The 15,559-nt window shown below is 39.6% G+C and overlaps 2 protein-coding genes across 4 annotated transcripts in view; one reads left to right on the top strand and one right to left on the bottom strand.

Moving 5' to 3' along the window:
- The window catches only part of ODR4 (odr-4 GPCR localization factor homolog), a 35,668-nt gene extending 29,156 nt beyond the window's left edge, over positions 1-6,512 (top strand). For 2 of the 3 annotated variants that reach the window (XM_075936753.2, XM_075936752.2), the window contains exon 14: positions 537-2,626. In XM_075936753.2, the coding sequence (XP_075792868.1) occupies positions 537-604 (68 nt within the window). In that variant the 3' untranslated portion in view covers positions 605-2,626. Of the gene's footprint in view, positions 1-536; positions 2,627-5,087 lie in introns of those variants that run through there. The other variant, XR_012906026.2, reaches the window with a different exon arrangement.
- Positions 6,513-10,052: 3,540 nt separating this feature from the next.
- Positions 10,053-13,863, bottom strand: PDC (phosducin). Its single transcript, XM_006110863.5, has 3 exons — positions 13,803-13,863; positions 12,267-12,427; positions 10,053-11,278 (listed from the first exon to the last, which is right to left on the bottom strand). The coding sequence occupies exons 1-3, from the start codon at positions 13,861-13,863 to the stop codon at positions 10,751-10,753; spliced, it is 750 nt and encodes a 249-aa protein (XP_006110925.1). The 3' UTR covers positions 10,053-10,750.
- Between the last annotated feature and the right edge of the window lie 1,696 nt (positions 13,864-15,559).

Below are 15,559 nucleotides of genomic sequence, written 5' to 3'. Positions count from 1 at the left end.
TGTGTGTGTGTTTAGTTTGTGCATATGACTGTCCTTTCCTCTCAACATTCAGCCAGTTTGCCCTGCTTGTGTAATCTATAACACTGGAGAGAGAGATTCTAAGACCACAGGAAAATGTGTTTGTAAAACTACAAAAACTGACCATGGAACTTAAGGGTGTGGGGGGAAATGTAGTATCTGAAGCAATATTTAATTCATGTTTTAGATGTCCCTTTATCCAAAACCTTTAATCTGTAGGTCTGTTTACTGTCCTTAAGCCATAACGTAGAGTTGATGCATTAAATTTTTGATGTCTAGGACCAAAAGAGCAGAATTTAGATGATTAACTGAATTTCTGTAGGATTTTGCACTTTTTGTCTTATAGAATGAATTTATATGACTAACAATATAATCTGATCTTTAGGCATTTTAGTGCTACTCAGCAATGTTAAAAAATACTTTTATTGTTCCCACTTTTCCTTTTCTACACACCCTGGCTTGCGGTGATTGTACATTCTTCTTCACTCACAGAAGTTGTATTTCCTTTATCATTTTAGGTGTGGTAATAGCTGCCGCAGTTGCAGTCTTTGCAGTAACCTTCTCCTTTAATTACTTCAGTGACTAGACTCCAAGCAAAAGAAGGCATCTAATCATCATGGGAACATTGACAAGTATTTACATTAATGCAAGGTGGGAGCCTCAAAGATTTAATATGTTAGCAACTAAACGTTGTCTAAAACACAATCATTGGGTGTGTTCTAAATTGTAGAGATCTATCCAGCTGTCTTGTTCCATCATGTAAATACTGTAGATGGATCAGGTTCCTGGAAACTAAAGGAAGATATATTTGGTGGAAATTACCTGTAAAATAGCATTTTCCAGGAAGAATTGTTTAGCAAAAAGGTAGAATGCCCCTTTCCCTATGCTAGTTGATTACAGTTTCATTGTTAAAAACTTATAAATGTATTTTTAAGAGACATTTTCAAGGTTATTGGAACTTAATATTTGCCTTTTTTTAATTACCCACTATGACAGGTCTTGTCTTTAACATGGATATTGACTATTTTTTTTTAAAAAGACAACGATTGAAAAGTTGGTCCCATTGTAGTCAATGGCAAAATCCTGATTTCCATGGCATCAGAATTTCACTCCACGCATTCTTTTTGTTAAAGCATGTGTGTCAGGTTAACTCATATAGTTCGCAGCAGCCCTAAAATCCCAATTTAGACCAACATACACTATGTAAATATCTTGGCTAAAGCTTTGAATCATAAATTAATGAAATAATTAAACCTCTAAGATGAATGGTGAATTTATATTTGCTTCGTTTTTCATCTTGATCTGATTTATCCATCTAATCCTGACTGACTCAATTGCTATATTTCCTTTAAGAATGCTTTATCGGATAATTCCCCAGATATTCATATCCCAAATATGCAGATTGGAATGACAAATAATTAAAAAATGTTGGATATGAATTAAATAAGTCAGTTTATGCTGTCTTTTAAACTATATATTATGGGCAAAATTATTGCTTTACCCTAAAGGAAAAATGTTTGAAATAAAGTTAACAAATGTCACCTTTATTTAAAAGTTGTTGACATCTGTATAGTTCTGAGTTGCTATATAAATTGATATATACCAGCCCGAAGAGTATTTAACCTTTTGTACTGCAGCTTAATGAGTTTAGATGCAAAGGTACTGGAACTTGCAGGAAAGCTTTGAGCCTATGGCATAATCAAGCAGAAAGTATTAGAAAACTGAATAAAAGATAACTTGCAAATGGAATAACATTTACATACATAGCCTATTCATCTGATTTTTACATGCTCCAAACAATTAACATACAAAAAATTCGATTGTTCAGAAATTTACAATTACTGCTGACTTGCTAAGAGTCAAGACAAGTTAGACTGACTCTTAGTGCAAATGGGGAATTCCCTTCATTAAGCATTAGTAACACATCAGATTTGAAATTATAGGAATTCTTTTGGCCAGAGGTTAAATTTCTGAGAGGGAGCATGGTCGAGGCTTGTATTGGGCAGTGGTGGTAATCCAATCCCTTTCCTTCTCACCGCTTTGTTTGAGGGGAGCAACTTGAGGGAACAAGGAAACAAAGCTCCTGATAGGGTGTAGGGATGTCCTCCTGCTGCAAATTTATTTTACAGGTACATGCTATTTGACAGAAATTTGGTAGATTTTTTGGTAGAAGGAACTTATTCCCTTTTATTTGAAAAGGGAGGAGTGGCTGCCAGAGCATTCTCCAGAAGGGGCTCTTGACGTTGGCATTTGATTTCTCCCTACTAGAAATAAATCTCTTGGTCAGCTAGTGCTCAGGGGTGTTAATGAAAAGCTGGATATGTATACTTTTGGGAAAAGTCATGTTACAAAGATTAATTCTTTTAAAATAGTCATTTGTGAAACATGTTAATTGTTGACTGGCTGCTGCTGTTATCGTGCGTATGTATAAATGAGGTGGCTCTGTACCCGTCATAACTGCCCATTTGCATGCTTTGTATGTTATTCTCATCTATGTTTGTTAGCATTTTGCCTACTCGGATGGTGAACTCTGAGGCTGGTAAACTGTTATTTATGTGAACTGCCAAATAGAGCTTTAGTGATTTGATTAATAAAAGCTGCTCACAAATATCTGTCTGAACTATACAAGTAATTCTGTTCCAATTTTTACATGTGAAGGAGTCTGTATTGGGGATGGAATTAGAACTGCTGAATTCATGGTTCCTATTTGTCTACTTAGATGAACCCACTCTATTTAACTCTATGTAATGTTGCCATCTTTTTTTTATTGGGACATGTCTACATTAGGACTACTTTTTAGTATAAGAAACTGGTGTACTGTACAGACAAAGAGTTTCTTTGAGTTGAAAATGTGGACTGGCAAAGCCACAGCTGTACAGTTTTTATAATTTATTTCACCCACACCCTCTCACCATGAGCAAAACTGAGGGTGTGTCTAAACTACATGACTCCATTGATGGAGCCATGTAGATTAGGCTGATTGGGAAAGGGAAATGAAGCTGCGATTTTAAATAATCGCGGCTTCATTTAAATTTAAATGGCTGCCGTGCTGAGCCGACAAACAGCTGATCAGCTGTTTGTTGGCTCAGTGCGCTAGTCTGGACGCTCCCCTGCCAACATGAAAGCCCTTTATCGACCTTCCCGGTAAACCTCATCCTACGAGGCATAACAGGGAGGTCGATAAAGGGCTTTCAGGTCGGCGAGGGAGCGTCCAGACTAGCGCGCTGAGCCAACAAACAGCTGATCAGCTGTTTGTCGGCTCAGCGTAGCAGCCATTTAAATGTAGATGAAGCCGTGATTATTTAAATCGCGGCTTCATTTCCCTTTGCAGATCAGCCTAATCTACATGGCTCCATCGATGGAGCCATGTAGTTTAGACACACCCAAAGTGTGCTGATAAAAGTACAGTGTTGCTGATATAACTGCATCTGTCTTAAGGGCTTAAAAATATCAGCAGTCTGGGATCACAGGTCTTCATGTCCCAAAGGGCAAGTCTGTACTACACGGAAGATGGACGCTGCTGCAGTAGATTTTCCGGGGTTCAATTTAGTGAGACCTGCTAGATTAAACTCAAAGGGCACCCCCACTGGTGCCAGTACTCCTGCTCCTTTGGAGGAGGAAGGGAAGCCAATGGGAGCATTTGCACTTGCTGTGTGGAAAGTGGGGAAACACTATGTAAAATACATTGATTCCAGCTACAGTTTACATAGCTGGAGTTGCATATCTTACTTTGACCTTCCAGTGTAGTGTAGACCAGGCCTAACTGACCAAGTGAAATCTAGTCTTTGCATTTAAATAATTATTTACAAGCTTTGTAACTAAAGGAACCTTGCCTGCTTCTAAAAAAAAACAAAATTAGAACTCTGTCACTCTCTTCCTCCCCACCCCTCAAATTTTTACCATTATCCCACACAAATTTCTGTGTAAATCTTCTTAGTTTTTGTACAAAATTGTGAAGGACTAAAGAATATCAATCTTATTAACAGTTTCCTGGACCAATAATGTTCTCCTTGGTGTACAATAGGTTGAGAGGTATGTTCTATATTGTGCTTCAGGATTTTATGCAATTTGTTTATTAAGAATGTGTTTATTGAACAGTAGTTCTGAAAATAATGAAGCAGAAGAGGATCTACCCCATATGTGGCAGGCATAGGTAGCTGTTTCTGTATGTAAGGTTTTTTTTTCATGCTTTGGGATATCTTGTACTCCAGATCTGCCTCAGATTAATATTTCCTCTACAGCCTATTCTGCATTGTTACTGCTTTTTGAAGATATTTCACATAAGAAATAGTGAACAGAGTGCACCATTTTGGAAAATATCCATACCTACACCCAAACTCCCTCCCAAGCCTGCACCCCACACTTCCTCTAGAACCCCTCCCCTTACTCCAGACTCAGCCCAGAGCACCCTCTCACACTTGGAACCCGGAGCCCACACCTACTCATGTGCCCCAAACTCCTTCCCTATCCTGGTGAAACTGACTGTGAGGAAGAGCAATCAATGGAAGGGAAGAGTGTGGCCATGGTCTCTGGGAAGGTTTGGGGCGGGGGTGGGACAAAGGTATTTGGGTTTGTGTGACTATAGGTGGTTGGCAATTCTAATAGGATCCATCGAACCACTAATAAATAGACCATATTAGGATTGCCAACCATTTAATCACACCAGTTAATAGTGGTTCCCTATCCCTCCCTCAGTTCTACACCCTTTCTAAGCTTTCACTATGGCACATTTAGTGTTTCTGAAGTATCCACTTAAAATCTGAGGTTCCCCCTCTCACTTTAATTATAATGAAGATTTTCAGAAGAGATCTGCATATTCATTTGCTTTGAATATTCTGGAGTGAAAAATCTAGTAGTAAAACCTCAGTGGGAACAGCTGGGTGTTGTTCCAGACTTACAGAAACCTGGCCAATTATTTTGCTGAAGTGTGTAAGTTTATATACTGCAGGTTTGAAAACCTCGATCCACATTTCTGTATGCATTTATTTTTCTTGCCTTTGTATTAACTTTGTTGGTTTGACATTTTTGCTTTAAATATAGGGGCTTCAAATTTATTGTCTATTTTATAGGTGTTGGCTTCAGTGTTCCCTGTAAGCTGATGAGCGCTTGGGTGGCCATCCAGGAGAAATTCAAATGCTGCCCAGCTGATTAGCAGAGTATTCCATAGCCAGCAGCATGTGTTTGTACTTGTGGTGCACATTTGCACATGCCTCAGTGCACATAAAAGTTATTCCACACATGGATGGAAAAAAATAAGAGGGAACACTGGTTGATTGAATTTTGTGTTAAATAACATGGGTAACTACTGAAATCAATAAAGTTATACAGCTGAACCCTAGAAAAGGTGGCCTGAGAGGACTTGTGTATGTTGGGATCCATACTTCTCCACTAGTACAGCTCTACTGCTGATGACAAGGTTGTGTGATATTTTAATTGTAACAGGCAAGCCCTGTTTACACCATAGCTTCTACTATTGCTCACTGCAGTGGAGTGATACCAGATATGAACTACAGGTCCCATTTTTGCCAGTGTACACACACACAACCAAAAATGGTGGTTTTAATTTTGCTGATCCAAAGCGTACTGAAGCAAATGAACAGATTCGCTTTGAGTTCCTGTCCAATTGAAGTCCACTGAAGTTTTGTTCCATGGGTTCATTAAATGTTTTCCTTTCTATCATTCAAGAATTTAGTATGCAGTGATTTACAATATGTGACACAAATCCTGCCTCTCTTTTCTGCAAAGAAATATTGATTAATGCTGTGATCAAAGCTATAGTTTTAAGTTTGTCAAGATTTTGATGCTCCCATCACTTATGATTATTGGCTTATGAATATATATAATTTGAAGATGCTATATGCAGCCAGGTCATGTAATATATCAGTCTTATAGTTATAATCTGCTGGATCTGTATATCCTACTCTTGTATGTGAAGTTAGAAATATGAAGTGTGGATTTGTTTATAATTCTAAATGTGCCAATGAGGTCCATCACTTAGGCTCTAGAAACTTAATGGCTCTGTGATCAACTCAACAACACGTGAATAGCATTGTTTGTCCTGTGAGCCCAAACTGTGGTTGGTCCTAGAAACACATGTGACTGTGCCTGTTGGTACTGGAATCCATCCTGGATCTGATAATTTTCCATGGAGATGGGAGATGCAAAACAAAGGGTTCCTGTCCTGGGGGAAGTTCTGTCTAAGCAAAGGGAAGCAATCAGCTCATCTTCAGCTGGCTTTGGGAACTGCCTGAAACACCCTAGAGGATACAAAAGAACTTTGAAGAAGCTGTAGATCCAAGTCAGTAAAAAATCAACTTTTATCTGAAATAAGAACAGTTGTTTAGGGTAAGAATTTGAATGTAACAAGTTTCTTCTTAGAATTAGCTAAGTGTTTTCTGTTCTGTAACTTTTTTTTTAGTTGGATCTGACTGTTTTCACTTGCAACCACTTAAATCCTCCTTTTTTGTACTTAATAGAAGCACTTTTGTTTATTATCAGGCCCAGTGTAAATAATTGTTACTGGGGGGAAGCAACCAGTGTGCATTTCTCTCTTTCATTGATAAAGGGTGCTAACCTTATGAGCGTTCTCTGCGTAAGTTGGATTTGTTTGGGGTTTTGGTCCCTTGTGGGGGTATAGTTTCCTGGGTGCTGAACCCTTATAGCTGGGCCCTCTTGGAGCTGAACTGTTTCAGCATTTCCACCATCTCCCATCACAATTCGGGATGTAATAGTGTAGCCATTTAAACAGGTAACTGATAAGCATGAGTTTATCAGTTACCCAATTCTTACACCAATTACCTGAATTTTAAACATTCCTAGTCACAATAACCACTTTCTGTGACGTGTTGTTGCTAATAATATTTGGGTCCTGCATTGCCACCCAGTGGAAGTTTTGTTGCATCAGTTACACGTATTAAAGGTTAGATGTTACTCTTAGTGCCTACCCATTTGCCCTTTACATGCTACCCCTCTCAGGGTCCTCTCTGTGCTGTGTCCCTTCACACACACTCCAGCCTGCTTCTCCTCTATATCCCTCCTCCCTCCTGCTGGCCGGGTGCATTCCACTCCCAGTGCTTTGCAGAGAACCAGCCCCTGGTCAGATTATTCAGCTCACCAAGTGCTGACTAACAAGCTTCTTCCCACTGCCTCTGGCTGGGCTGGCACCTAGGGAAAGCCAAGCCCCACATGCGCCAAAGGCCTACGCATTTCTGACATGCAGAAACTGCCCTCCCCTCTTCCCAATAAGCTCTGTAGTGGCAGGGCGGAAGCTATTTCCAGCCTGTTTGCACTTGACCCTGCAACTCCTCAGACAGGGGCTTTTAGCATCCACTCCTCGGGTCCTGCATCCAGGCAGTGTGGGGCTACTCAGTCTCCTAGGCCCTCTCCCTGGTTAGCCACCTCACTGGGAGGGTTCACTGAAGCCCCTGCAGCCAGGTTCCCTGGGCCCTGGGGCACAATGCATCCTTAGAGCTTAACCCCTTTCTCCTGCACTGTAGCCAGGGAACAGGAGGCAACTCCTGGGTAGTGTCAGTGACCAACTGCAGCTTGGAGGTGTTAGCCACCTTTCTACACTGGGCAGGGAGGGACAAGCTGCTCCTAGTGAGATAGAATTGGGGGAGAGGAGGGAAGAGATGATATCTGGAAACATTCAGGACAAGTCATCCCTATCCCCACCTCAGCCCCCTTCAGCTGGCAGCACATCCCATCCCTTCCCTCCTGCACAGTGCTAACAGGTTGCTGCTTTCCACATTCTGGTGTGAATCCTGAGAGAAATCTGGTAGGAGGGAGGAGGGCTATGACCCTGTATGCTTCACTCCCACCCCATATTGCCTTGAGAAGACATGGCACCAGGTACCAAGAGAGGCGAGTCCATCCCAGGGGTGCAACCACGCTTGGAGGGTGGAGAGCACTAGGAAGAGAAGGTTGGGACAGGTCAGTCAGTCACCCCATCCCTGTGTGAGAGGGCTATGAGAATGTGTGTCACCTCTCCCTGCACAAACCTTAAAGATAAGAAGGTAAATAAAAAGACTCCAGCTACACAGGTTTTCCTTTTAACAGGGGCTCAGCCAACTTGATGTTAATTTGGAGATTTGTATTGCATAGTTCTGATTGATTGCCCTTGAACTTGCTTGAATACGAGTAACTTTACCAGGTATCCTGTATTCAGCGTCGGGAAATATGGTCACCCTACTCACGATCTGCCCCTTGAGTTGGAATACGGTGGCTTATTTCTTTAAAGCCAGCTAGAGATGCAGCTTCTGATGTATTTGACATTTTATTTTTATGCTGGGTGGGAGGGGGAAGCAGGGTACTACTTCACCATAAATGATCATTTGCGTCCCTTTGCTCTCTCCTTTATGCCACTGACGATTCACTTTATGCTACAGGTAAAGAGAGAAAAGCCCAATACTTGGTGGTGATTGCCCATTCAGATGGCAACTGTTCCTAAAAACCACACCCAACCCCTTACTCATCAGCATAGAAATGTTGTATAAGATCAACTGCAATTACTTTTAGTTGTGGACAGAAATATGAGGGGGCAGCAAGGGGCTGCTCTGGAAGAGCACAGTGCTGCCTGCATTATTTCACCAAACACCATAGTGGAGGATTTGACTAATGTAAAATGCCAACTGTACTCAGCAGCTCTTGGAGAATTCATTCCAGCATTGTGTCATGTAAGTTCTTGGTTGAAGTGAATATTGTCAATCATTTTACAATATGAAATAGTCTAAACTGTAGTTGGGATTGAGTCAGGTGTGCAAAGTGGATTTGTGTTTGAAAGTTGGGGAATCGTCCTTCATATAGTTCATGAAACAACACGAGATGAGATGTATCCTTCCCCATCAATACCTATAATGCACTTACATGCAACTGTCGCTATTTAGTGCCATTCTTTTGGTATTAGGGTCCAATGACATTTGACACATTTGTGGCACACATTTCTGCTATTGCAACACGGAAGTCTGTCATTAGAGTTGTTTTCTGGTAATATTAATTGCAGTTCAGCAGACAAACAGCAATGTTACTTAAACCAGGCATAAGTCCCGTTTTAATGACTTTACTTTAAAAAGCAGCATATTTTAAGTTTGAGGTGGAAAATATATTAAAAAGGGCATGTTTTGCCATCCTTCATGAATAGAAATCTTTTCATTGTGTTTGAAAATGGCTTGACTGTGAATTATGACTATAATATTTTTCTGGATGACTGCAAGGAAGAAATATTTATTAGAATAGTAACACATCAAGGAGTTGATGTTGGAGCTGGGCCAATGAATGTTCTGCATGTGGCTTGGGTGCTACCATTAGGAAGATTAATGGAGCTCTATATTCTTAGCTCCCATCAAAATCAATTCACATTCTGCATGTTTGATCTCTCCTTGAACATAAAATAAATCTTACTAGTGTAGTTTTGTTACCCGTCAGGAATAAAACTCAAAAACCTAGCAAACAGTAGCAAAAATGCAATGTAAACTAGGTTGGTAAATGTGTAAGTCTTAATAAGCTGAGGTGTTATCAATATCAAACCACTTTATGGCAGCAAACCAAATTAAGGTACAACGAACAACAAAACACAACTTGCTAGTTTCTCACATTTTGATCTCTCTCATTGGCCCAAAATCATGCCAATGAATGATTTCAAAATGTAACAAATGAACAAGTTGTGTTTTGTTGTTCGTTGTGCTGTAATTGATTTTAACTAGAAAACATAAGGAAGTTTTCTCAGTGAAAGAACATATTTTTCCATGCTTCAACCTTCACTCCAAACAGCCTCTTTGTTTCGCCATATGTTCCTTTTAATAACGTTTCAAAATTTGAGTTTGGTGAACTCTTTTCTAATGAGTTGGAAACTGTGGTACTGCCTTTAGGGTCATCAAGGTACATTTTCTGAATGATTTTCACTTTTCTTATTGAAGATTTGGTTCTTTTAAAAGCTTTATTCATAATGTATAATATATTCATAGCATTCATATTACATAAAAAGTAATTGCTCAGGGATCACAAATAAGCAACAACAATAGTCAGAACATGGTGGTACACTATACTGGAAAGCAGCTGATAAAGTTTGCATTAACAAAGACGTTAAAGTATCTGTTGTATTAGTTTCTCAAAATGAGCTCTTGTTTTAGCAATGACTAGTCCATATTTGCACAATTATTAAAAGTTTTATGCCAACCAAATATTTAACATTGTGACCTACATTTCTTATACGTGTGACTTGTGATTGCTCACATATTGATTTAGCTCTAATATTATTGGGTGAAACCCTGTCCCTACTGAAATCAGTAGGAGCTTTGCAAGTAACTTCACCCAGGTGATGATTTTGCCTATCGTCCCTTTCTTGCTGTAGATGCATAGGATGCTTTTTTATGTGCAAAGAAGAAGAAATATAGAAGGACCTGATTCAGTTTGACTGAAATTAGTCTGGATGTATTGGGCACAGGGTTAGGGTCTAAAAAGATCTATGTTTAAATCTATCATTAATTTTCTAAAGTTCATTGCCAGTATTTTATCCTAATTATGCTATTACTGTCAACTGAATAGAAATAAATACGTACAGGAGTAACTGTTAGATGTGCTTTAAATAAAGTTCACATGCTGACAGTTAATATTTATATGTGTATCTTACATATAAAGTAATGAGCAGAGACAGGCTTCTCTAAGTGATCGTGGGTTCTGTTGAGATCCAATTGCAATAGAAGGAGAAAAGGTGACAAACTGTATTTCTTCCTAATTATTCAATATCTTGATCATCTGTATTGCCATTTCCAAGTGCTGGAATTTCCTTTTCAGGTAGCAGCCCATACTCATGTAGGAAAGATTCCACATCCACAGCATAAAATTCCTCACTGAACTGTTCAGTAAAGTTAATAAAATTGCTCAGAAGCTCACCACCCTTGTAGACGAGCAGAGTTGGGAGCACATCAGCTGAGAAGCGGTCTCCAGCCCCTGTGTTAGATGCCTTTATCTTACAGAATCTCAGAGTAGAGTATTCTGCAGCAAGGCAGGTTAAGCTGTTGTTTAGCGCCTCGCAGCCCTTGACACCATCTTCATAAATGTGAACAATGACCATGACGGTTTTTCGCTCTTTTTCAATGACCTCCAGGAATTGTTCCCCATTCTGCAGCTCACACAGATAGCCATATCTGGGCCCAAAGCTCAGCCTCTGATGCATATCCTGCATGCAGCGTTTGCGGTATTTTCGTAGGCAGCTTTCATCTTCTTGCTCGTCATGGATGAGCTCATACTCCTGCATACTCATCTGTGAACATGAAGAGAGTATTATATTATTGAGGGAACCTACATAGTCACTGAAAAAGGAGAGGGACAGGAACAGCCTCCCCCCCCCCCCCCCCCCCCGATAAGAAGATTCTTGGGAAGAAGAAGAATTGCCCATAACTTGGTGCGAGGGGAATTAAGGCATTAAATGGAAACCTTATCTCTCTTTACTTGCGAATACAGAATTGTAGGCAATGATCTATTTAACAATATCAGCAAAGAAACACAGTGGAAGTTTTGCCAGTGACTTTAGTGGAGCCATAATTTCACCACCTGGTCTTTATCTGTTTTCAGGAGGAAATATTTACCAAGGCAATCAGAACAGTTTCTAAGTGGTACCCAGATTGACAAGAGTGAAGGAGATCCAAGGCAGCTAGATATTGAGAATTATTTCACCACAGCCTTCTCATTAACCTTAAACAAGGATAGAAGAGTCACCACTGGTCAACAGTTGGCCAGATTGTCAGGATCAAGTGATGTGTTCTATTTCATGTGCATTTGGCGCCAGATGCTTCTTATCTTTCTACAAAGTAGTTATTTACTCTATGAATAGTCTCATTTTCTTCGGTGTGATTCCTTGCAAAATAAAATATTACTCATTGTGAGGAAGGATAGCATAATCTGACCCTTCATGATCTCTTTGTATGTTATTTATATTAATTCAAACACCTTCTGTTTTTCAGAGGGTCCCAAGCTAAGTTTCAGCAACTAGTGCTAACATGCCTCATACATAGCCTTTCCATATTCAACTTAGCTTTATAAACATTGACTTCACAGTATCATTTTGAAGTAGTTCAGTATTATCCCAATTTGCAGCTGCAGAAAACTGAGATGAGGGTGTTAAGTGATTTGTACAAGGACCCAAAGAAAGTGGGAATCAGTGGCAGTCATATTCAGTAGTTTCTTCTCCTGTGCTGATACCACATTTTACATAGAGTCGTTACTTCTGTGTTTTGTTGTTCTCTAGTTACCTTACGACTGAATCTCTCTCTGGTGTCCTTATCTTCTTTACTGAAAGATCTGTGTGGTGAAGACATTTGTCTGAGGATCTCTTTTTTGCTCAAAGGAAGAGAATCTCTGTCTTCACTTTCTAATTTAAACTTTCTCCAATCATTGATTACGCCTTTGGGCCCTAGGAGAGATAAAGAGCCATAATTATTTGGTTTGTTAGTTTCAGAGAGACAATATCTTTGGACAAAGAGCATGTTTAAAGGCTTTGAGTGCACTGCAAGTTTGTTTTCTCTCACCCCCACCCCCACGCTCTCTTGTGGTAAAAGAGCTCTAGAAGAAGTTGAAGTGCTTTCTTCCTGATTTCAAAAAGAAAGGCTGCCACCACTAAGTGAAAACCTATCTCCCAAGGCCAAGGAATCTGTGATCTTGGGGAGCTTTTAAGCAGAGCCTAAAGGCAGGGTATTTTTAAGGTCTTCTGTGGGCCCTTACCTTCTGCACTCAGAGTACCTTCTGCCACAGTGGGGAACAGCCTTGAACAGCTACTATATCCCTGTTTGGGCTTCTAACTTTAGGGTCCTTTTTTGAAATCATGGCACAAATGAACAATGCTGATTTGGGAAGAAGTGCTGCAAAGCATAGAGCTGAAAAAAAGGGCACAGGAAAATCTGGGGTATGGAGAAAAAAAGAGCTGTTTAGACCGTATGCTTGTATGTATCCTGGGTTAGGAGCATGGTTGCCAGTTCTGTACATTGAGTACCGTGATAGTGTAGCCCACACACCTACTGGGTGTGGTGTATTATCCCATGTAGTGGCACTTAGACCACTTACAGAGAGAATGAGTGTGCTCTACGGCCTTAGTGGAGAGCCATCTGACTTTTAGCTCAAGTGGTAGAGGTTCATGCACTAAAGCACCAGAGGTCTCAGGTTCAGTTCCATCTGTTAGAGTTACAATAGGCCTTTCAAAAATAATAACCACTAAACACTGGGAAAAGAAGAACAGCTTTTCTTTTAATAACCAAGGATGGTTTAAAGCTCTTAATAGCTATCTTATGCCATGACAAAAGTGTTTGTGAATGAATTTTTAGCAATGATTTCTCCTATGAAAATGAGAGCTTTAAGATTTCACATTATGCTTTTGCTTGTTGCATTAGGAGGCATTAATGTCTCTGGCAAAGACATATAGGAAATAAGGTTCCCAGATTTCAGCCTTTATGACTGAAAACTGAGATCCCAGTGCTAGTGGGTCACAGCTGTTTTCAATACAGAGAAATAAAGGAGATTGATAATGACTGAGGCAAAATAGCCTACATCAAATTTGCTCTGGACCATGCCACTGCTGATTGGGGTCCTGTGCAGCCTTTTCCTTTAAGAACTAATAAGGCTGGCTTTGAATACAACCCTGCCTATCCTGTCCAGCCAAGAGGGGGTAAGAATTAGTCAGGAAAATGGATCTTGTATATACCTGTGCCAGATATTCAGCAAATTAAAATTACACATTTCCACACTGATTATTATTAACAATGAGCTAAAATGTCCTTTAACATTTGTTTCTTTACCTGTATGTGTAGCCTGCCCTTCAAAATCTTCTTCCAAGCTGGCACTTGTTTGCTCTTCCATAACTGTCACTCAATTGGCTAAAACAACAGATTCAACACAGAAAATAATGAATATGACAGATGAGCTGTAAGTTTTACAACTGGTTCTAACACAATGTGTAATTTCCTGCTGCTTTTAGACATCAGTGCAGCTGATTAAGTCTGCTATTAAAGCTGATGCAATCTTAATTTAATTATAGTTCTCTTAACCTCATAAAAAGCAATTAGGACAACATAGCAGTCTGCATTATTAAAGATGTCTGGATCCAGCCTAATTTAAAATATGTGAGTTTTCCTTTTCCGAAAACTTACTGTGTCCTATAGGTTAGTGGGAAATTCGAATAATCTAGTGAAGAACAGCTAGCAAAATCTGCTGGAATTATATTCCTTGCAAATGTCTCCCATTTTTGTTTGAAAACCATTCAGTAATGGATCTTGATTCCTCCAATCATATTTATTATTCTTAACTATTCACCTCATAGCTCACACGAAAAACATTCTCCACCCTGCACTTTCAGATTAGAGATGACTCAGCCAAACCCCAATGCCTTGGGTCTGTCCCAATGCCTCTAAACGTCAAGGGCTAGTTCTTCTGACCTGGCTGCACTTGTGGCAACTTAGATTGGAAAAGTGAGGCAAAAGTGGCTTTTGAGCCACTTTTATGCTCCTTTAATCATGGAGCTGTCATAGGACATGGCAGGTTCCTGCTGTAAATTAAAACAGATTCAGGGGCCATATGGTCAGCCATGAATCAGTGAGGTATAGCAATGTCCTAGCTATGTCCCTTCCCTCATGTAATGTCCCCTGATCATATGTGTGTGCGAGAGAGAGAGAGAGAGAGAGAGAGAGAGAGAGGTGCACTATGTTAGCTACAAACCACACAAAAATGTTTCTTTCCATGGAGAAGTCCCCCACAGATAAGCTGACTTTATGGCTACTTTGCTTTGTCAAAGCAAATGGATCAGACAGGAGCGTTAGGTTTGGAACATGAGATGGTCTAATTCATCTTCTTCTTCTTGAAAGGCAATATTTTTTGTAACAAAAATGTTTTGACTTTGTGAGCACAGATAGCCTACTGCCACATTTATATAGAAATAATATCAAAGGTACCAATTTCTAATTCATCTATGCATTTATCTGACACAGACCGGCATATTATTCAGCCTAATCACTTCTGCATGCTTTAAGGTAAATCTTTTCATCTTCCTGATGGTTAGAAACACATTGCATCCTTCTCTTCAAAAACTGTATGTAAATGGAGCTTAAGCTACAGGAACAAGCATTTTCCACAGAAAAGACTATTGTCAAAAAGTCAGAGAAATGAAGATGCCATTCTTTCTGGTCCTATTTCCCACTTTTTCTCTGCAGATATAACTTGGTACTTGATAATTGGCCTGGTAATTGTGTTCTGCAGGAATATTTTTTTATTTGGCTTTTGCTATAAAACCTGCTCTGCAAAGCTATTGTCAAGTAAATAAGTTATTAAATTTTGACCAGGTAATTAATGCCAGAGTTAAAAAGCTGAGGGTAAGTAAGAACTGAGTGGTTTTCATTTTACATAGTGTTCTCTAAAATGCACTTCAATTTTACCTATTTCAATGTTTCTGTAACAAACCTGTGCATTTCATGATAAAATAGCAAAATAGTATTGAAATAGTTCCTAAGGTGGATACTTTGCTGCTTGTATGCTTGAGTTTCAAGTGGAGATAATTAGCAAA

The sequence above is a fragment of the Pelodiscus sinensis genome, chromosome 9 (assembly GCF_052426305.1).
Source record: "Pelodiscus sinensis isolate ZL-2025 chromosome 9, ASM5242630v1, whole genome shotgun sequence".
NCBI classification, from domain to species: Eukaryota; Metazoa; Chordata; order Testudines; family Trionychidae; genus Pelodiscus; species Pelodiscus sinensis.
The sequence above is the reverse complement of the archived record's forward strand: the minus strand, read 5'-3'. Positions and strand labels throughout refer to the sequence as shown.

Bases quoted from the DNA above. Each gene is read 5' to 3' on its own strand.
- PDC (XM_006110863.5), bottom strand. From the start codon at position 13,863: ATGGAAGAGCAAACAAGTGCCAGCTTGGAAGAAGATTTTGAAGGGCAG. The intron at 12,428-13,802 runs GTAAAGAAACAA...TATCTCTCCTAG, and splicing joins AGGGCAGGCTACACATACAG to GGCCCAAAGGCGTAATCAAT. The intron at 11,279-12,266 runs GTAACTAGAGAA...TCATGTTCACAG, and splicing joins GAGAGAGATTCAGTCGTAAG to ATGAGTATGCAGGAGTATGA.